This window comes from Neopsephotus bourkii, unplaced genomic scaffold, assembly GCF_033783945.1.
Source record: "Neopsephotus bourkii isolate Nb327-2 ecotype Australia unplaced genomic scaffold, CSIRO-AGI_Nbou_v1 NB_690, whole genome shotgun sequence".
Lineage (NCBI taxonomy): Eukaryota > Metazoa > Chordata > Aves > Psittaciformes > Psittacidae > Neopsephotus > Neopsephotus bourkii.
Genome location: NW_026901189.1, coordinates 2,018,272 through 2,041,322, shown reverse-complemented (window position 1 = coordinate 2,041,322; position 23,051 = coordinate 2,018,272). Strand labels below are relative to the sequence as shown.

Below are 23,051 nucleotides of genomic sequence, written 5' to 3'. Positions count from 1 at the left end.
GGTCCCAGAACAGCACCTAGCCTGGGTAAGAGCAGCTGTGTGCCATCTCCAGCAGCAGAGCCGAAGCAGGGCTCTGAGAAGAGCAGCATCCTTGGACTGGTGTTTTCTGTGCTGCACAAAGCCTCAGAAGAAACCGAGGGAGTGTCCTGGGCTGTTGCTGTGGCCATTGCTGGTGGTAAGCTCTGCTGCACTGCCCAAACAAGACTTAGAAAATTCGCTGTTATAACTTCCCCTCGTTTATCCCTGCCAGCAGTGTAGCATCCACCATGGTATGGATATGGTGACTATTTCAAATTAATTTGAGGTTATGTTGTCCAGGTTCACCCAGGCAGAATTTGCACATTGTGATGACAAAATCAGCCTCACGCTGAGCATCAGGTGGAGGAGAGATTGTTAGTAACCTTTAGGCTTTATTTTTGTTTCAAATTCCTCAAGTCCTAACCCTGTAAAAGAAATTACAATAGATCAAATTAAAAAAGAAAATTCTGTGTTACTGCAGGTGGCTGTTTTGACAGTATCTAAAATGGAAGTGTATGAATGTCAAGAGTATTCTCAACCAAACCAATTGGGTTTTGTCTGGTGGTTCCTTCAGAATAAAGTATGGTTGACTGTTTGCTTGGGGTGTGTTTTCAAAAGGGCTTATTTGGAAGAGCATCTTGGAGATGGCTTTGCACAAAGATGTATTTTTTATGTTGAAGTCAGTTCTATTAGGATTAGACTTAGTCTGACTTTTTGGAAAGAGTCAATATCCTCACTGTGATGAGTGTCCTATAATTTTAAGATGGATGTATCCTATTGCATTGTCTTGGAAGAGACCACAGAATAAGCTGAAGAAGTTGAGACTGAGCTTGGAAGTGTGAGCAGAATGTGTTCTAGGTGACTTCTCTTTTGAGGCACTTTGCCATGATCTGAAGCAACTTAAGTTATTTTTGTAGTACTTCCATTTGGTGGTCTCTGTACAGATAGGAGCACCAATTGGTCCTCAGGGGACAGGAGTATCACCTCATAGGACAAAAAAAAAGAAAAAAACAAAAGAAGAAAACTTTTCTGAACAGTGAATGTGCTGCCACTATCAGAGCTGCAGGGACTCTGATGCAGTGAAGAGCAGTCTTTCTTTTTCTTTTCTTGCTGCTGTTAAGCAGCAAATGGTCCTTAAAGTGGTGGCAGTAGAACATCATGAGGTCTGAGGCTTTGATCATTGCTCCTTCATAAACACCTCCACCTGCTTTCTGGTTTGGGCAAGGCTTGTGTTTGTCCTCCCCACATTACTCTTGAGCTGTCTGGTTTTCAGCTTCCAGGTTATTTCCTACCTTGGATCTCAGGGGTGGCATGATTTAAAATACATCTATATGCATGAAATATATCTAAAATTATATTCGTGCTGACATCTTAAGCTCCTGAAAATTGTACCATGCTTTCCAATCACACATGATGTTAAAATTACTCTTTACTGGATAAAATAAATTATCAATGTAGGATATGTTTTCTTTCTCTGAAACTGAAGCTGGTTTTAAATGAAAGTTGTATTGTTTTGTTGGTATTTTTTTGCCAAGGCTGCTTTCCCCACATGTAGAAGCTGTTGCTGTTCTGTAGGAAGGTTTTCAGGCTAGGAGTCAAATTTGATGTCCCAGTTGGTTCTTATTGTGGCACCTTAGGAAGACATTTCTTCCTCATGAGACTTACTTTCTCCCTCTTTTGTAAAGTACTTTATTTCTATACCCTTTAATCAGGGGATCTCAAAGTTCTGTGCTAGCTCTAAAGTCCCGCTGTTGCAGCAATTAAAGGAAAGATCCCCCTTCACGGTGATAGTAGTATGTGTGGAAGGAAAATAATGGTTGTTATGATTTGCTAAGACACTGCAATTGTAACACATTTGTCCTCTCTTATGTAAGGGCTGGAGACAGAATGCGTATAATAACCTCAGGTTTTTAATCTCTGCAAAACAATTATTTGGAAGGGTGTTTGGAGGGTTAAGCTAGAAAAAATAAACTAGTAGTATAATAACATCCATATTAAAAAAACCCAACCAACACAGATTTAACGTTATATAATCTCTGTTAAACTTGCTCTGGGAAATCGTCCAAGAACCAGTGTCAGTCTCCATTTTGTGCAAGTCTGTACATAACATTTGTAAGAATTTGTGTGCAGCTGGGTGGGGAAACAGCGAAATAAAAAGTTAGAACAGAATGTAGCCTCACCAAAGTCTTTCTGCAGTGGAGCATTCAAAGCAGAAGTCGAGGGAGGTTTATTCCTTTGCAGGTCCTTCCACAAAACCACCTCCCTGCACAGGCAACTTCCAGAGTTGCATCCAAGGCAGTGTGTTTCCCAGTGTACTCGCATGTCACTTCTGACATCAGGCAGCAGTCTGAAAGGCTTCTAGGCATATTAATATCATAAGTAAGTGTTGCTTTGAGATGTTATGTTAAAAAATAGTTCATTTCTCTCAGCTGGATGCTGCCATGCCATGGGAAGCATCTAGCATGTTGTTCATGGCCCTGTCAGCTACACTGATGTTACCTTTCAGTTTACGTTTGCTCTGTTGCATACAGGTACAGCAAATAATTTAATGACTCCTAAACTTAATGACTTAAATACATGGGGGAAAGCTGCTGAAAACAGGAATTATTTGCACTGCTTTTGTGAAATGCAGAAGAAACTCTTGGCACTTTTCTGCCAAAAGGCAAGTCTGACTATTGATCTGCTCCTGCTGAGCTTTTGTCATCTTTTTTGTCCTTTCCACCTTCCTCTTTCTCTTCTGGCGTTCTTTCCCATTCCCTGCCAGAGAGGGTTGTTGTCCTCTGCACAGCTCAGCAGAGCAGCAAGTGGTGCTGAAAATACTGATTATGTGGAAGTGATTTGGAATATGGCATGTTTCAGCAAGCAAGCATGTAATACAGGAGCATTTTTAAGTGCTTGCTGAGGCATCCTTTCTAGTGAAGTTCTTTGAGGAGATTGTGATTTGAGTTTTATTTGCTTGTGTCCAGACCATTCTTCTGATAAAGAGATTAAGTTCTCTTCAGAGAAGGCAAACTGTGAAAAAGTATATTGCAGAAAGTCATATTGCATTTGGTTTTGCAAAATGGGGCACGATCCAAATTCCATTTGAAAACAATGAGTGTGTAATAAATGTTGTAAGAATTGGGTCTTGCTTACAACTGCCAAGAACTTCATGAAGGCCTTGCTTTTGTTTTCCTCAGAAGTTCACTTTTTGGTAATGCTCTTTGTCAGGAAATCAGCTGGGAGCTAGATAAAACAATGCACTGATGAGGTTAGTGCTGAATGTTAATACATTTGACTAAGCCGTGTGTCTTGCCATGTATTATGGCTTGCTTCAGGGCCCAGTAGAGTGGCTTTGAGTTTTCCGTAGTGTCAGCAGGCTTTAAACAGCTCAGTTGGTGTCTATGAATTTTACTTTCCAGTGAGGCTGTGCAACTTAATTTTTATTGCCAAGAGTAAAAATGCATTTAAGGTTAGTGAAGTCCACAGCACTGGGAACTCCATTGTCTTTTTCTTTTTTTTCTTTTTTTTCTTTTTTTTTTTTCTCTCCCAGAACTAGACAGAGCAGTAGGAAATGCATGCTGTCTTTATGGTGCACTACATATGCAACCTGGGCAAGGAGGAGGAAGAAAACATGCAGTGCTGACTGGATTCTGCTGTAGAAGTCTTTGCTCTGGAGCCTGTTCTTCAACCTGCCTCCAAAATACAATTTTATTGATGTTTTTAAAAACATTTCTTGAAGTTTGTCTGACCCTTCCTCGTACCATTGTGATTTCATTTGAAATCAAGTGATCTTTTACAACATATACTGAGAAAATTTTTTTCTTGTTTTATAATTTTAGTTCGAAGTGTAAGTTTATAATAGATCCAATGGACCAATGGTCTGTTGGAACTACCTCTAATATCAACAGGTCAGCTAGTTTAGCAGTTCTGCAGGGAGCAAAGTTGAAAGTGTTTCACATTTATAACACCTCTTTCATTTACTTTGCATCTTTATAGGTATAAACTACTAAGCATATTGGTATTCAGGTACCTAACAGTACATGGGAAGATCCATATACTTTAGAAAAAGCATGTCTTCAGAAATTCTCAACATCAGTTGACAGGAACCTATAGATCTGCTTGAGATGAAATATGCTTTTATTGATAAGTCTCTGTTCCCAAGTTTGACTTCCCAGTTCTACTCCAAAGGAAAGGAGTGGCTTTAGGTGCTCTTTTTTAGATTTCCATACTCTGTTTTGCATGTTGCTCTTTTGATAAGCTAGGAGTATCATATTCAGTGGTCAGTATAACAAGTTGTTAGTTTTTCGCCATAAGCGAATTAATTTTTTTGTGTACTTGAAAATTTCTCGTACGTTTATAAGCACCACCTTTTAACCTGATTGGTGCCAAAGATTATTGCCAATGTAGTAAGAGCTGGTAGGATATCCTAGTCAGCTTTTGTTATCAGCCCACAGGAACTAGGTAGGAAGTTATTTTTAACAACTGAACTAATAGTCATTTAACATGCACCTCCACTTCCAACATTTCCATGGTTTGTGGCTGGTTGTGGCCTTCTCAGTGTCTCCTCAGTGACTTGTCTACCTCAACTTTCTCTTTTAGTAGTTGCTCACAGATGTGCTATCTTCTACATGCCTTCTGTCTTTGCTCTCCACATAACAAGTAACCTTGTTGGTTTTCCTGACAGGGTTCTTAATTTCTATCTCTCTTTTCTGCAGGGCAGGTGAGGGGGAGGATATTTCCTGGCATGATGGAAAGCCCTTCATTATGAAAAGTAATTTGTTCCTTTCAAGCAGAAAAATCCACACTTTCCAATAGTTTGCAATTAATGTGGGTATGAAATAGCTGAAAATCCAGCACTCTTAGCTATTTCAGTGGCAGATTCAATTTTTAATATTTTAAATAGCAAATATTTCCTATGTTTCAATAGGAAGCTCTTTCATAAGAGGCCAATTTTTTAGTTTGTTTTGAAAGCTTCAGCTTTTCACATTTACCTTCCAGTAGAGTTATCTTATGTGTTCTGCCATATTGCCGTGACTGGTGTATAGAAGTTGATAATCAGTAACTTATTCTGATTGACATTAGTAATTGCTATAGAATTGACTTGACTTCTAGGTAAGTGTGTGTCTGTACATGTTCTTCTGGGTGAGAACCAGCAGGAAAGGTGGCACAAGCTTTCCTAGCAGCACAGCTCCTGTCTTTTCTATGGCCCGTCTCCCACTCTGGTGGAAATGAGAGGCTTGATCACCAGTAACATGACAGTATGTGCATTGGCATGTGTGGTTTATGGTCTTTGTTGTCAAGGATTTTTTTCAGTCTTTTTTTGGTGAGAGAAATCTGACCTTTTTAACCCAAAGGGTCTTGAGGGATAATATGTTGTGGGGTTTTTTGTATATGTAAAATACATGCATATATTAGGTATATAATAAAATAATTAGAACAAGAGAGAACACACAAACTATCCCCATAACACAGAAGTCTCCTGGCTTCATTTATCCCAAAGGAAACCAACATTAGTTTTGATTTTCCTAAGAACAGTACCTGGCCCTTGACACTGATTATTCCTTGACAGATAATTTGTTATTACAGAGCAAAATCTCAAGATGCGACTAGCAAGCTCTTCTAGAGTACAACAAACCACAGCAAGCGCACAAGGGATATCTTGGCACTCAATTCAATACTTGACCTGCCAAATGCAAAATAGAATATTTTGGAGAAGTATTACCCATAAAATGAGAAAAAAAACATATTAATGGCAAAATTATATTTTATCATTCTCTTACTGGGATGCAGCAAACTACCAGTGACATTGCTGTACTCTTGTAGAGTTGTGGTGGGGATCTTTTCCATGTTTTTTCCACCATAAAAGAGTAGAAGAAAGGTGTAGGGTTGGCTGGTTTGTTTTTTCCCATGAGAAGTCAAAGTCGATAAATTCTTATGTATTGAAGCGGGTGACGCTGCAGCCTGAAATACATGTGGCTCTGCTACAGAGACATTCTGTGGCATGTTCATTTTCCTGGAGCCAATTCCTGGTCCAAAAGCAATGACAACACCCTAGCTATTTGAGAATTGTGTCTCTAGATAGACTCTGCCATAGGCATCATTTAGTGTTATACACCTGTATTCAGATTCAAGGGAAGATGTTTCTGTGGGTGGAAAAAAGGGCAAAAAATACCAGCACTTGGTGCAAACTTCTTTTCATGTATCCATGGAAAAATGCTTGCATTCCAGGAAATTGAAGGTCATCTTTTAAAATCTCATTGACCTTTTGATTGGTAAAACGGAGCCAACACGTGACATAGCTGCTAAGTTACTGCTTCCCTACAGAAGCTGTTACAGCTGTGGAGAGAAGCTAAACTTAGTTGTTGACATACTGTTCTTGAGAATGACCAAAGAGATTGTGTTCATTAGGCCAACCCCATCATTCTTGCTAAAAGCGGTCTCAGGTTTCCCTGTATATTTTCAAATCAAATTAGAAATGCTGCTCCTGAGACCTCCTTCAGCTGACAGTGACAGATTGCACAACCTGATAAATAGTAGGCATTCCTAGAGCTGTACTAATACCAGAGTTGCCAGAAGTGGTTAGATAATAAAAACATACACAGAGCCCTGTATTTAAATTATCTGAGAGCTTTACATCTTTGGTAATGCAGTCCACACCTGGGGAGTGACCACTTCTCTAAAAGAAATGGGAAGGGTTTGTTCCTTGGTGGTTTTTGAAGCTAAATGCTGTTATTCAGTCAGGGTGGCTTTCCTCTGGCTAGTTTTTTATCAACCATAATTAAAACAGCCACCTCCTTTTACTCAGTTCTCAGCACATACTTACACAGCTATATCTTGACTACTTAATCCCACCAGGAGCATCTTTGTAGCTCTACCTGTTTGTTACCTAACTCGACTGTAGAAGAATGCAAAAGAAACGGAAAATCAGGTTTACAGGCCTTAAAAAAATAAAAAATAGAACCCACTCTGAACGTACATGGTTGCAGAAATTAAATTACCCAGGTTTCCTCCTTTCCCACTGAATTAATAGAGTCGTCACTTTAATAGATTGGGATTTTTTTCTTGTTTCAATTGCTTGCTAAAAATTCAGCAGAATACAGCTGGGGAGACTGGGGTTGATGCCATAATCCAGGAATCTGACACCTTTCAAAATTATTATTCATGGTTGGAATGAGCTATCTTGAAGGAAAGAAGTGAGAACTGCTCCACTGAGCATGTTCTTATTTTGTGTCCTCATGGGCTTCTATGTTCGAGGGCTCCAACCTGCAACTTCCTTCTGGGGAGCTGGGTTTGCTCAGCCATGTCATCTCACACATGGCCACAATTTTTACCTGACACAATCTTCATACAGAAAATTGAGCATTTAATCAGATACCAGGTCAAAAGAGACACCCAAGCAATTACTCTTAATTCACCAATACTTCTATAATGTGGCTTTGCAGTGATGAGTCTTTTTGCTGTCCTCTGACAGCAGACACACACAGCAGAGTCAGGACTGGGAAATTTTGAAACATGCACAATTCAAAATCACAAGAAAGAATGAAGAGCTTTTAACAGCCCTCTTCTTACATTCATAGACCTTTGTTTCCTTCTCTTCAGTGATGTTAAAACTACAAGATATATGCATATATATACATGCATTTGTGGCAATGTAGTTCAGCACAGGAATACTTCCTATTGGTGAAAACTGAAATAGAACAGAGCTAACTCTAATTTCTGTGCAAGTAATCGTTCTCAGTGGATAGTAGAAGTCAATTTCCTTAGTGCTACTACAGGAAATAATGAGTTGCAGGTAAAGAAATTTACAGTTGATGTAAGTTATCATCTGTATTAAGCAGTAATGACAATTTTAATTTTTCACAAAAATTTTGCAGACGTAATATCAGCTAATTTGCTAAAAGACTTAAAAATTAATATAAAGTAATTAAGACATCATCAGTACCTTTGTAAAGTATCTTATGTAAGCACAGCCATTTAGTGCAGCAGCTACACAGGAAGTCTGCAGAGACAGTTCTCCAAGGAAGAAATAAACTTGATCAGAAAACAACTAACTCTGGTATCTGAAGGAGAAATGTGAATGTACCAGTTGCATATATGGCAAGTGAGTAGTGAAAAATGAAGAGATGCGTTGTGACTTGCCCTTAGAGGAGTGAAGTTTTGCCTCTTGTTAGGTGCCTTTACCAATGTGTCATCTTTCCTGTAGCTTTTCTTCAGTGCTATGTGTCTTCAATTACAGTTTTGACAGCTAAAGTCCCTTTGCTATTCTTCACAGCAAAAGCAAGGTAGCATTAAAACTACCATTTGGGAAGGCCAAAAAAGTCACATAGATTCTACCTAAGCTGCAGCTCCTCCATTGTTTCTCGCTAATCCCTGTTTACCAAATTGGCCTTTTGGGGATTCAGAAGCAGGTAGCATGTATCACGAACCCTGTATCTCTAGCTGCTCACCATGCTTGGGAGGAATACCCAAGGAAAACACCGGTTTCTCCAATATGGTGCAAGAGGTGGGGAGGGGAAGCATGTTCTCAAACTCTCAACTTACTGTACAAACCTTTGCGTTTTCTTTCTTTTTCATTTCTGCTGAATTCGGCCAGCCCCTGGCCAACTCTCCAGCTCTGCAGCATTTCCTGTATACTTTGATTCAGTGTTCAAATGTTCACGAAGCAGGTTCATATTGACGTTTGTCCCTTTGTTCTCAGAGATTTGCCTGACTGTTGCCTTTTACTACTTCTTCTGCCTCTAAGAAAAACTGATGTTATCTTCTGAAGAGAAAACTCAAGGTTTCTGTTTGCAACTGAGGATTTCCTGTGTGCCTGTTCCCAGCCTGTGCAGTGATGGTGAGGAGTAGCTTTACATGGCTGCACTTCATCAGACAGCTTTCAGAGCAGTCCTTGCACAGAAGGTGAAGAAATCCCCAGCTACTGATGCTTTGATCTCAGATAAAGGTCAACCTGTCTAGCAGAAAGTGTGATCGGAAATGCTAAATCACATCACCCTTCACTTTCTCTTCCTTACCCTGAAGTGATTCCCTGTACTTTTCAGGGTACAGGTTTTTACTTCAACTCTTTGGAGCAGCTTTATTTCATCTCATGCACCAGCTTAAGCCAGGACCACCAAAATTTTCAATGAGTTGATAAGAAATTGTCCACAATGCTTATTATTACAGCAGTGTTTAATAGCTATTGTAGGATTTTGTTGTTTTACTGTTTGGGGATTTTTTAATACATGTAGGCTTACTAGTGAAAGTGTTAATTTAGTTACACTGGTCTTATCCTAGCAAGCACATACTGTTTCCTTACACTGAGAGTTTCTGAGGGCACTGCTGTGGGTCCTGAGTCTGCAGACCCTAACACCCTCAAAGTTCCACCCAGCGCAAAGCTTTTGGGGGCTGCAGGTACTAGTTGTTTCTCCCAACACCCAAGATTATACTGCACGTCTTGTGGGGGAAATACATCACTTATGCATTCTACAGGTAGCAGTTTCGTTTATAATTTCGTTATAAATGCTAACATTTTTTTTTAATGGCTTTTGAATCCCTCTGTAACTTCAGAAATGTTGTTACAGCTGTGAAGATTGGTTAACTGACAAATAACTTGCGCAAAGGCAAACGTTCTCTGCTGAGTTTCCTCAAAGCCATATTGGCTCAAGATAGTTATCACCACAGAAGATAAGTGATGGGAGCAGTAAATATTGAATGCTTCAAGTACAGGCTGTTTGTCACCTTCTCTGTCTGAAATGGTACTCTGCTGATAGATGGGATAGTTCTTACTCTGCATAGACTAAGCCACCTTGTGCTGCTTAGAAGGAGCAGTGAAGTTCCAGTGTCTGGGACTGAGTATGCAGCCTCATTCTTGACCAGGATCTGCACCTTAGCAGGGCCTAGGAGATGGCACTGAGGGGGAAATGCAATGGTGTTCCCAGGTGGGATGCAACACAGAAGCAGCATTACTTGTTACTGATAGTGGGAGGATCATAGTTTATCCAATTAATCTTTACAGAGGCATAGTTCACTACCTATAAAGGTCAGTCAAGTGACCTAGAGATGGAAGTTGCTTCTGGGTGTGGATTAGGGACAAAACCAAACAAAACCCAATGACAGACTTGCCTTTTATTCTGTACAATGAGCCTTTTGGCACACTGAAGCTTGCAGGAGGGAGAAGTAGCATATGACTGCAGAAGGTGGTAGTTATCTCCAGTACATGATCCTCAAAGTGAGAGTGGAAACAGGGACTGAGTCATGACTACCAGCCATCATTCAGTCTCTTCAACCTCATTCTGGGAGGTTTTTCAGAAGGATTAACTTTGGGCATAGAGGGCTGGTCTCTCCTGACTTGTCGGTGGGGGAGGCAGACACCTTTGGATCAAACCTTTGATTTGGAGAAGGAAAAATAACTTGGGTGCATTGGATTCCCGTCTGTGTGTCAATCCTCAAATTAAGGTTGTGCCAGGATGTAGTCATAAGGTGTGTCAACCCTCTTCCAAGTTGCCAATTTAAGCTCCAGAATTTTAGCTCTCCTTTCTCTAACAACAGCTTCTCGCTGCTGTAATTTCCAAGAAAAATCTAATAAGATGACTTGCATGACATGCAGGCATGTTTGCTTGAGTCTGTGGAGAGCCTTCTAACATAGCTGTAGGGTTTTCCCATGTTTCAGTGAAGTGTTCATTCGGGTGCCAAGTGATAGTAAACCACTGCCATTATTCTTGGCGATTTTACTGACCCATTTAAGCGCAGTTCTGTATTTCTAAAACCCAGCTCTTAGGCTTGGCATCAGTTTATTAAGGTAGTATGGGCTTTAGAGATGTGAAAGGAAAAGTGTTAAGCAATGTTTTCACAGTAGTATCCTAGGAAAAAGACACACAAGCTTCTGTAAGATGCCAGCCAGTTGCTAAATGTGAGTATTCTTGGTCATGGAGCCAAACCTCAGTGACGAGGTGGACTCTGCTCTGTGACCCACCACCGCTCATCTACAGCTCACCCGCTGCTGCCTCTGTTGATGTTGCTGCAAGAACTACTGTGTATCACCTACCTACGTAAATGCAGTGTCTTTTGCTTTGTCTTTATTCAGAACAGAGTTGCTTTGGGAAAGAAAGCTAAAATATAGCAGACAATAGATTTGCATGAAATGTTGCTCTGCAGGAGTGATTTCTGTTGGTTTTCTTAGTAATTTTGGTTCTTTGCTAGGGATTTTTGCGAATTTGAACTGTGACAGCTTCCACAATTTTCCAGTGGATTTCACTGGAAACAGGTTTATACTTTGTGCTTGCAAGGTGTCTGAGAATGCTTTTGAGGAGCAGTCACCTTTTCTGCATCCCTAGCAATATGAATGCTAAATTGGGAAATTTTTATGACCATGCCGTATGCCAAATGCTGCTGTTTGTCACTTGAGCCTCTGTAATTGGAAGACTGCATTTATAGTTGGTTTATACTGCCCATTGGTTAATTACAAACTTAGAAGTATTAGTGATATTCTGTATATAACCTTTCATGCATCAAGATTTTATTTGATAGAAATGCACGATTAAAGTAAAGTTTAGTGACTATAGTTTAGTAAAGTGACAAATAAATTTATATGTATAATTTGTGTATTTTCTTTCCAAGCCTAGTGAAGTTTGATAAAAAATAACTGCACTGCAGCCACCCATGAGTGTGATCTGGGTGGACAGAATCTGTCACAGAATACCAGCATTGTACTGGTACGTTCTCGTTTTAGAGATTATTTGCTTCTGGGTGAATGTTCCTGCTAAGTAGCTCCATATATATATATAGGCAAAATGCGAGAGAATATGATTTTGGGGAAAGATATTGTAAAAAGGCATTTAGAATATTGCAGAGAAACTTGGGGCTACAGTGATTTTCAGCCAAGCACTAGAAAGCTCAACTATTCCAAGGCATAGCATGTTGTTGTAAAATAATTCTCAGACTTTTGATTTCTTCTCACGACATTTTTCCATGTTCTTGCAGTTGCCTTTTAATACTCTTTAGGCACTTAAAAAACCAAACAAACCACCCCCAACGTACATCAAAGATAATATCTGTCCACAAAAGTAATGGGTCAGAAGGCATCACTGTGGTCTCTTCAGCACTGTGGCAGAAATGTAGTGATGACGTTTGGATGGGACTTGAAGAGTTTGGGATGGGAAGGTGGCAGAGAAGGACAACCACGTGAATTGTGCCATCTGTAAATGGGTCAGAAAAGCCGTTTCCTATCACAGGGGTAAACACTTTCTCAAGTCCTCGGCTAGCTCTTTGTTAGGCTGAAAGAAGCAAAAACTTTTTATGGCTATAAAGGAATAGCTTTGCCACCTGGCTAGACCATGCTTGAAGGACGCCGGTGCTAAAACACGTACCAGAGCCTGCGGACTCGAGCCCCACAGCCTAGTCTCTGGTCAGCAGGTACGCCTAAATCAGCGCATCCTTCCTCAGCCCCGCGGCAAGGGGGGCCGGCCCTCCGACGTGTCTGCTGCCGTACGGGGCCCCCTTCCACCTCTGCCACCTGCACTGACCCCGCCGGGCCCGGGTCGGCCTCTCCCACCTTCCCCCACCCCGATGAGGCGGGAGCGACACCCGCTCCTCCGCGCTCCCCCTGCCGGCCGGGGGCGGCGCCGGGGCCGAAGAGCCGCGGCTGCCGGGACAAGCCACCGCGGGGCGGGAGCCGCCAGCCGAGCTACGGGCCCGGCGGCGGGGCACGGGTTTGCTCTCCGCGCACATACGCACCGGCGCCTTACCGGTGGGGCCACTTGTCCGGCGAGAGTGGCCGGTGGCCGTGACCTATGCGGGAGCGGCTCCCGGGAGGGCGGGAAGTCCACTCCGGGATTTCGGGGGCGCCGCGGAGTGACACATTGACATCACGGGGGCGCGGCCGCGGGGCGGGCGGGGGCTACGCGCTGAAAGGCGGCCGGGCGCGGCCGCACTCACTCTGGGACGGCGCGGAGCGGGCGCGGGATTACGCGACTGCCTGCACTGTCCGGGCTGGACTCCGTGCTGGGGCTGCCAATGTGCCCCGGGGAGCAGGCGCTCACCTCGGCCGTAGGTAAGCCCAGGCGGTGCTGGGCGCCTTTCCTCCCCGCTGCTCAGGTGCCGGGGGTGTGGGCGGGCGGCGAGGGGCTCCGCAGCCGGCCGGCGGGCGGGCGAGCGAGCGAAGGGCTATGGGGCGGCCGCGGGGAGAGGCGAGGCGGAGCAGAGCGCTGCCTGGCCGCCGCCGTGTGGAGGTGCGGGCGAGCGGCGGACTGGCCTCGCTGCTCCACTCCTCGGCGCCGAACGCCCGGTTTTCGGTGCGGGGCAGCGGGTGACCTGGCTTCTCTGGTGAGCAGTGTTCAGCTGCATTTTGCTGGTAACGATAAAACTTGCAGTTCTGTGATTGCCTGCCGTGCTGAACGCGAGGTCGCGTTTGAGTGCTGGAGCCTTGCTTGATTCCCGCGAAATGAGAGGAGGCTCCGGAAACCTCCGTGTGAGGGTTTCTGTGTTCTGGGCTGCCCGGTCTTCTTGACGCGCTGCCCCTGCTTCCAAGTCTGTCAGTCAGTCGGGCAGACTCCGGCAGCAACAACAAGCACATGGCAGTTTGAAGCCAGCTTGCAGAGCCATTGCGCTCTGCCTTCGTTTGCAGCTCACCGGGGTGCTCATTGAAAGCGCGCATATTGCAAGCAAGTGCTTCTTCGTGGGTGTTTTACCTCCTAAAAGTTACATAATCTCTTGCACTAGGGGTTGTGGTCGCGCTTTGCCCGAAGGGACTCGCGACGAGAACTGTGCGGTGAAGCCGAGCGCCGGGCCCGGGAGGGCTCGTCTGGGACTGCCCCCGCCGGGGAAGGGAAACCACGGCCCGAGCAGGATCCCCGCGTCCCCCTGCTTGGAGACCTTCTTCACCAGTGCCCGACCCCGCTGTCCGGCGCTAGAGCGAGATAAACTGCTTGCAGGGAAACGGCTTGATCTGCTCCTCGCCGCCTCTAGACCGGGACACTCGCCGCCGAGGGACAGAGCTGCGTCCCTCGGGGGACTTTGGCTCGGCAGGAGAGCGCGTCAAGGGAGAGCGGCCCGCTGAATGCTGACCCCTGAGCCAGGAGTACTGCGGACCGCAGCATAGCTGGATTTTCCTCCGCTCGCTGAGTAGGACGTGAAGGTCGGCGAGGGCTTTGCAGAGACGAGGAGCGCAGCACGCCCGCCTTCCCCCGCCCGGCGGGGCCGGGAGGGCCAGGAGCCGGGGACGCGGCCCCACCGTTACCCTGCCCTGCGGAGTTACCTCCCTCGAACGGGGGATTTCCCATCACTAGTGACTCCTTGGAAATAAGTAAGTCGGGCGCTCGTCGCGCTTTACTTTCTCACCGGGGCATTCAGCCCGCGAGCAGGTGCCGCCGGGCGCACAGGCGCAGCGCCTGCTTGGCGGGGCGCGGGCACCGCAGCCCCACACCGGACCCTTTCCCAGAGAATGGAAAGCGCACAGGGACCGGGCTGCTGCGAGAGGAAACGGCCCGGCGCGGTGGGTCGGGGGGTGTGACAGATCCCGCAGCAGCCGGTGCCCTGAGGGGACGTGTGGGGGGGGCTGCTGTGTGGGAGTGAACGTTGCGGGCGGCTGAAAATGAGAAGAACGGTGAAAACGACCCCAAACACCCCTTCGGGCGGCGCCTGGCGTGGGGTGCTGTGGTCCCTGAGGTGCTGTGGCGGGGCATCCCGGGTGCTGCAGTGGCTGGTTGGCCGGGCGCTGCCTCTTTAAACGCCGAGAAGTCCGCCCTCCTGAGGCAGCGCCGACCTCGGTCCTGCCCTCCCTCCTCTGAAAAAGGGGGAGCAGGGAAAGGGGGGGGAGGGCAAAAAAAAAAAAAAAAAAAAAAAAAGCCCTTGTTTTCATTCATAACTTTTTTTTTCTTTCCTCCCCTTCTTTCCCCTCCTCTTCCTTCCGCTCCGCGCCTCGCCCCGCTCGGGGCGCAGAGGGCGCCGCGCCGCCGCCCGCCCGGGGCTGGGGGGGGGAGAATCGCTGAGGTAATGGGCGGGAGCGCTGCCCCGCGGCGGAGGCATCGCGAGCTGTGCGGCTTTGAGTGCGGAAACGTGAGGTTCCTCGGCGTGTTCGCCGTGTTATTGTATTTTATTGGCCGGGGAGGGGTTGAAGGGGGGCTTTTTAAAACTTGTTTGCTCGGGGTGGAGATGGTTTGTTGAACTGTGCAGTTGGTCTTGTCAGTCTGCGAGCCGTGTTGATGTTGCGCGTTTCCCCCAAAGATGGTACTGAATGTCTTTCGCATTTCCTTGGGATATTATTCTTCATCCCCTGGGGAGCCCAGCTCCTAGTCGATCCAGCTGTAAATCTTTCACTGTTCACATTCATTCACCCTTGGTCTGTTGTGGGTTTGTATTCGGCGCTGGTGAAGAGGGCAGCTCGTTCTGTGGGGTGAATCAGAAGCGGGCGCACTTGGTTTTCCCTAACTCCCATTTATCTGGCCACCCTAAAGCCCACAGAGTAGATACTAAATGTGAAATGAAATCTTCGACTGCGAGGTGAGCACCATGACTGTGTCGTGGGAGAAGCTGTCGCTTACCATTTATTAGTGGTCAGGGTGATGAAGATGCTGAGTACCTGTTAGCAGAAACCCTTCCTGCTCTCACTTTGCCTCTTTCGTGAGTGGGGAGCAGCTCCGTGGTGGCTGTGCTTTGGATAAACAAGGCAGATTCTTTCTCGTGATTATCAGATGAGTTTTGGATGTTCTTGATAGCACTTGCATTTCTCCTCTTTCAGGTAAACATGCATGACATCTCAGACAAGTGAAAAGGGTCTTTTTTTCCCAGACTGTCAATAACATGCGTATTTTTTTTGTTGTTTCTTTTTTTTATTATTATTTTTATTTATTTATTTTTATTCCTTCGTTCTCTCTATAAATGTGGCATTCAGGGAGCTTGTCTGAATTTTCATATAGGTACAGAACTATCACTGCAGTTTTCTCAATGGTGTTCTGATCTTCATGTTGATAACTAGGCAGACTTAAAAGGAATCAATATGTAATCTTTATTTAAAAGTCAGTCTAGAAGATGTACTTATTTAGCCTTTTCTACCCTTTTTCTTTCACCTGGTGGCCTGTGGTCAAAATACTAGAAAACATGCTGTTTGCACCCTTGCTTTAATTTTTTAAGCATATTAGATTTGTATATTAACTTACTCCCCTGTGGAAAATGCCTTGGCCATTTGACAGACCTTCATTCAAGACTTGAACGCACACACATCACTTTAAAAAGGAGACTTCCCCAATGCCAATCTGTTGAGTGCTGGTGCTGCAGGTTTGGACAGAAGAGTGAGGATTGCGCAGGTTCTTTCTTCATTCTACCACGCAGACCACGACCCAGACTATGTTCCTGCCCTTTTCCAGCTTGGTTTGAGGGGCATTCTCAGCACTGTTATTGCTAGTTAGACAGACTGTCCTTGTTTCAGCGTCGAGTTCAGTAGCAAGTGAGAAGCACTTTGCATGGCTTGCCAACTGTACAGGTTAGTACTCGAAATTTTTTTTTTTTTTTTTTTAATGGCACGGGGTCTCCTTGCATTCCACACCTATGATGCCATACTCAGACTCTCCCCATTATTGGATTTTGGCCAGGTCCTCAGCACTGTTGTAATCCCCTGCTGAAAGAGATCAGTACCAGGTGGCTAGGGTAATTTGTGGTTTGCCATATCATTTCTGTTTTCAAAAAGTATCCTGTTCTTTATTCTTCTTTTGCTCTTCTTCTTGTATATTTGTGTATACATGTACACATACAATGTTTATTTATACCTTCTGTCTTGCTATTATTATTTTAGGATTTCAGATGCATGCCAGGTTCCCACTGAATGCCAGAAGTAGCGATCACTACAGATGGAGCCCCAAAGTCAACATGGCAGTGGTGGCTCACTAATGGTGATTCAGCAGCCCTCCTTGGATAGCCGGCAGCGGTTGGATTATGACAGAGAGAGCCAGCCAGCAACCATCTTGTCACTGGACCAGATCAAGGCCATCAGGGGCAGCAATGAATACACCGAAGGTCCATCTGTGGTTAAAAAGTCTGGTCCGCGGACAGCACCGAGGCAAGAGAAGCATGAAAGGACTCACGAAATTATACCGATTAATGTGAATAATAATTACGAACACAGACCCAGCCATGTGGGGCATGTGGTGCATCAGAATAACACGAGGGCTCCCATCTTGAGCAGATCAACTAGCACAGGGAGCGCAGCCAGCTCTGGGAGCAACAGCAGTGCGTCCTCAGAGCAAGGGCTGCTGGGACGGTCACCTCCATTCAGGCCGGGGTCAGGCCACAGATCCGATCGGACAATCCGGACGCAGCCCAAGCAGTCATCTCTAGTTGTAGATGATCTGAAGGGTCCTTTGAAAGAGGACTTGACACAGCACAAGTTTATCTGCGAACAGTGTGGGAAGTGCAAGTGTGGCGAGTGCACGGCCCCAAGGGCCCTTCCTTCTTGCTTGGCCTGCAACCGACAGTGCTTGTGCTCTGCAGAGAGCATGGTGGAGTACAGCACCTGCATGTGTTTGGTCAAAGGGATCTTCTACCACTGTTCTAATGATGATGAAGGGGACTCTTACGCGGATAATCCCTGCTCTTGCTCCCAGTCACACTGCTGTTCTAGGTACCTGTGCATGGGAGTGATGTCACTGTTTCTGCCTTGCTTGCTCTGCTACCCTCCTGCAAAAGGATTCCTAAAACTTTGTCGGGGGTGTTACGACCTCATCAATCGTCCAGGGTGCCGATGCAAGAACTCCAACACGGTCTATTGTAAACTGGAGAGCTGCCCTTCCCGCGGTCAGGGCAAGCCCTCATGATTTTTGGAGGGAGGTTTACTTCCTTCAACTTAAGTTTTTCAGGTTGTAGCTGATTTTTTTTTATTTTTTTTTTGGTGGGGTTTGGTTTTGGTTTTGGTTTTTTTCCCCTCTCCCCCACCCCTCATTTTGGGGGAGGCTGTTCTTTTTCTTCCTTTCTGTCTCCCCAACTTCAATTACACAAGTTCTTCCCTTTGCATCTTTGCTCTCCTCTTCCTGTTGGCTGGGTGTGGAGCATTTTACATAGTCATTGCTGCTCTTTGGTAAGCGTGGACCTGGAATCTGCATCCGCTGCTTGCTTTGGCAGGGTCTTTTGAGTTTGTAACAACCACTCCTGAAAGAGACAGTGAGAGCTCACTGAGCTCTTGAAGTTTCTTGCTCTGTGAATATCTTCCCAAAGATGTTTTTCATTCTCAGCAATTCTGTTATTTTTAACTTAACCCCCTGGGTACCAAGGAAGAACAACTTTCATGAGTGAGCTGGATTGTGAAATAAGTTCTTTTATGTGTGTCCTGTCTGGAGAGGGATGTAAAATAAAGGCTTTTCCAAGTGAGAGGCCTGATTCTTCTATTAGCAGCATGTTTTTTGGTTTGTTTGTTGTTTGTTTGTTTTTGCCTTCCCTCCTCTCTTGTCTCAACTTTCAGAACATTCTTGGTTCTGAGAATTACCCTGCCATTTTTTTCTTTTTCTTTTTTTTTTTTTAATACTTTTTCAATGTAACTTCACTTTTTGCTACACTATGTGGATCTTCACATTGGAGATGTTAGAGCTGCAGCATACCATTTGTTTCTTTTGCTGTCAGCTCTTTGAAGGATATTGCTCACTCCACCCTCCTGCTCTTGTTTTCAGTCTATCAGTATCAGTTGATATGAAAGTTGGTGGTGTTCATTGGTCCAAACAGCCTTCAGGTGACCTTGTGTCACCTAACTGTTCTTGAATCCTTCTTGTTTCTTGTCATCCTTCAGTTTGGTGAATTTAGCTCTGCTCTGTACTTTATAAATTTATTCTGCCCCTGTTTTATTGCCTTAGCCACAAATTGTGGTCCTTTTTTGTATATTTTATGTATAAAACAAAGTTGAATCCCAACTATTTTTAAGACAAAAGTCTGTTAAAACTTTTTTATTGTAAAGAATATTTATTATGTGAATCTCTATTATTTTATGATATTTATTGCAAAAGACCTTGAAAATGTACTCATGCCTGAATATAACAAAATATCAATACTTAAATAAGAATGACACGAAGAAAGTACATATGTTAACTATAATGCAGAATATATATTAATTAATGAAAATGGCTCTTATTCTTTTGTTACAATGACAGGTTGTGAGCTATGTGCCTGTGTTGCTGGGGTTTCTCCTCCCTGCGGGTCTGTCAGGTGGCAAATAGCTTCCTATTGATACTTCAAAACCACTAGTCTGTGCTCTAGTTTAGTTTACCTGATTTTAAGGTGGTTGTTTTGTTTTGTTTTTTTTTTTCCTATATATCAAGTAAATTTTTTGCTCTGGAATATTTAATACTGTTGAATGTATGCGTTGTGTTTAACGGTGCTAAGAAGTCTAGGCCCTATTTATTTACCAAAACATTCAGAAATACATTTGTGGAGGAGGAAACCATAACTTCAGGTTTTTTGTTTCCTAAAGAACACCAAATTAACCTGTAAACCTATTTTAAATTTTCCTCTATAGAACTTGGCTGGTTAAATTGTACAACGGTTGAAGTAATGAATCTGCCAAGGTCAAACCTAATTAGAAAGGCCAGAGGCAGGATAAAAAGATAATGATTGTGTTCCTGCAGTTTGCTAGTGTTGAAATTTTGGGGGATGGTGTTTGTGTTGAACATGTCTATGGCTTGTTTGGTTATTTTCCCCTACATTTTTTCAGTGTCAACTGTCTTTATCTTCTGTCTTTAAATTAAAAGCTCTCAAGGGTGACCTGAGTGTCACAGCTACTTGTGGCCATTTGACACATACTCAACAAAAAAGTTTTTCATTGTGAGTGAATGGGAAACCTCATTCTTCTGTTCATGTGGGTCAAGGCTAACACAATTCTTCTAAAGTAAAAAGTTTATTAAATGGATGTAATTTCAGACTAAGTGGTTCTAGAGAAACTCAACTCTAAAACCAGTAATAACTTGCCAAATGTGTCGTATCTTGCATTTTGAGGTCCTGCTGCTTCAAATTGCCTTGTTCAAGCTGTTCTGACTCCTAGCATACTGATGACTTGATTAAGCTCAGCTTTTGTAGTTATTCTGTCAAAGCTGATCCAGTGTCTTATAATGAGCTGCTTGAAAAGCTTTATGCCTTATTAAACGGCTTAGATAACTCCTGTGAGGTACAAAGTGAAATCATCACCTGGCTACATCTAGGAAACAGTATATACAGTTAGTGATGCTGTTCTCCTGGCCTCTGAGAGACAAAGTTGATGGGCTGGGAGGATTTTGCAGGGCAGCAGTGTGCATATACAAAGTTTGCTTTCCGAGATTTACTCTTCAGGAAATGAAACAAAGCTAAGACAACAATGTTTCTGAAGAGCAGGCGACTTGCTTTGCTATCACCAGTGTTTCCTCTAACAGTGGCAGCTGCAAACAGCCCTTGGGTGACAATTAAATCCTTGTCAAATGGTCTCCTTTAGTCATATATGACCATTTTTGAGACTGTATACAGACACTCAAAAATACTGAGGCACCTGCCTCTCCATAGCTGGGTACAATCCAGTTCTGTGTTGGTTAAGTTTGCTTAAAGGCTGTTAGATATTCCTCTTCAAGAACAGTGTTGTATTCCATACCTCTTGTCTCTCTTTTTTTGTTTCAGCCAAGTGACTTATGTGGGGTTTGGTCTGGTTCCTAGCAGAAGAGATGAAAGCCTGAAGGAACTCAAACATACTGTCTTTTATTATCTTCTATCATGAGCTATGTTGCAGCACTGTTTCAGATTTTGTTAAAAAAAAAAAAAAAAATGAACAACAACCTACACTCTAGTTAATCACACTAATGAATGCTCCCTTTACTAACTAAACTTTGGGAATAACTTCAGACTGCTGTTCCTCAGGAGGAAAAATTGACTGAACAATGAGACGACAGCTCCTTGTACCTTAAATGGTATTCTAGTTGACAGGTGTTACCTGCAGAAGATAGTGTTAAAGCAATACAAATAATAGGGTTTGGGCTGTTTCCGTTTCCTTTTTTTGGGGGGGTGGGGGGGCGGGGATGGGTTTCTTTTTTCCTTCGGTTAGGTTCTGTGTTTGTACTTAATTTAATGCACATGTAGAGGTATTTGAGTTGACTTGCAGGTCCTGTGGAACATTGCCTTATGTTATGGAAATGACTTGAGACTTGTCCTGGGCAGACAGATTTTGTGGTGTTAGACCACACAGGATTGCATGAGAGAAAATCATATCCTTTTAGCAGAAAAAAATTGAGCATGCTGACAGCTGCATGAAGTAAGCCTCCACAGATTGAGGGGACAAAAGTTACTTTTAATTATTCCCTAAGTGGTCAGTCCTTACAATCTGTTCTTTCTGCAGGATAGCACCTGGAATGACCAGCTGGAGATCCTGTGTTTCGTTGTAATGGGGTTTGCTAAAGGCTAATGTGATTTATAGTAATGAGGAGTGTGAAGTGCAGATTTCAGTTCTTCAGCCTTAAATTGGGCTGTCTGAGTTGCTTTCTACATGTCAGTAGAGCGCCAGACTATCTTTACAATGTTGGTCGTACAGTCATTTCTCAATTGTTTTCAGATAGCTTAGGATCCTATCTTGAAGAACAGAGAACTCTATAAAATGGTTGTGTAATTTGGTGGCAAGTTCAGCTGACCTACTAACCTAATTGTATAGGTCAGTGATGGATTTGCCTGCCATCTGCTTCTACACAGCATAGTCCTGCAATGTGTCGTGTAAGGTCTGCAATGAAGGAAAAAGGGAAGTCCCTCCAGCAAGCTGTAATTCAAGTCTTGGTTTGCTTACTGCCTTAAAACTTTTGGCAAGAAATGTGTTTTGGAAACAGATGGTAAATAAGTTTCCACATTCCCTACTGGTGGGTTCACTAAGGACAGCTTCATTACACTAATGCTGGTGTGGATGATAGCGTATTCTGCAATGGGATCATGCTTAACTACTGAAAAGTACTTGCTCTCATTTATAGTTCCATATCATAAAGATAGGTGGGAGAGGATTAGCTCCCCTGTCTGGGATAAAGCAAATCTGTTAAGAGGGATTAGAAAGGCTAGATGAAATGTTTTAATGGACTTCTATGAAGTAATAAGGTTTTTTTTGTCCTGGAAGAGTGTTTGGGACTTGCTCAAACTTCTGTATTTCTTGTTCTGCTAAAATTACCTCCAAATTCTAAGGAATCCTGCTTAATAGTTGGCTTTCTTCCAGCAGGAGCATTTGTGTCAGTCATGGTGGTGCTTCAGAAATCCTGGAAGAGAACCTTGTTCTGCTGTCACACAGCTGGATTCACCAGCCTTGCACAGTGCATGGGCGGCACCAGTCTTGTTCTCATGAGACTTCATCAGCAGGAAAGTTGCTTTTAGGGCAGCTCTTGATCATTTGTTCTTCCTTACTGTAGGTGGTTCTCAGCTTTCTCTCACTGATTGAGTAGCCAAGGCATGGCTTGTACCCTTGGTATTTACTGAGCCATATGGGGCCTGTGATAATAAGCTGTATACTTACAGGAAGGATATATTAAAAAACTTACAAGGTACCCAGAAAAAGCTTCCTTCAGCATGTTCTGCTTCCATGTTAGAGCATGGACATGGTCTACCACTGGTATGTGGGACTGATGCCCCACAGATCAGTAGTGATTTGCTCTCATTTCAGCCACATACCTTGCTATGTCTGTACATGCGTGTCCTGCCAGATAGTGTGTTTCTTGGCTGGAGTGTTAAATCCAAACTCAGTGTCTGTTATAGGCAAAAAGAAGAATATGGGCACACTGTCCACCATATCAGAAGCCAACACAGTTGGAATGGAGTGTTATTCTTAGAGTGATATTTACTGCTCAGTTTATATTTGTGATAAAGAGGAGTGCTGATGTTTTTCCTGTCTTCATGCTTGCAGCTGCCACCGACACTTCTGCTGAAGGTGTCTTGAGATGAGCTACTTCTTCATTTACTTTACTAATAAACAGAAATACAGGACAGATTTCCTGCAGACCACACATGATCTTATTCCTGAGGTTTAAGTATATAAAACTTCTGATTTTAGCCTCAAAAAGATCATAAGTTCACCTGGATGTTACAGTATTCCTGATGTATGCAAGTAACAATACTGT

The 23,051-nt window shown here is 43.8% G+C and overlaps 2 protein-coding genes across 2 annotated transcripts in view; both read left to right on the top strand.

Moving 5' to 3' along the window:
* The window catches only part of AFG2A (AFG2 AAA ATPase homolog A), a 229,774-nt gene extending 212,872 nt beyond the window's left edge, over positions 1–16,902 (top strand). The window contains exon 17 of the mRNA XM_061353673.1: positions 16,766–16,902. Within this exon, the coding sequence (XP_061209657.1) occupies positions 16,766–16,795 (30 nt within the window). The 3' untranslated portion in view covers positions 16,796–16,902. The remainder of the gene's footprint in view (positions 1–16,765) is intronic.
* SPRY1 (sprouty RTK signaling antagonist 1) lies at positions 16,821–17,834 on the top strand. Its single transcript, XM_061353732.1, has one exon. The coding sequence runs from the start codon at positions 16,821–16,823 to the stop codon at positions 17,781–17,783; it is 963 nt and encodes a 320-aa protein (XP_061209716.1). The 3' UTR covers positions 17,784–17,834.
* The last annotated feature ends 5,217 nt before the right edge of the window (positions 17,835–23,051 follow it).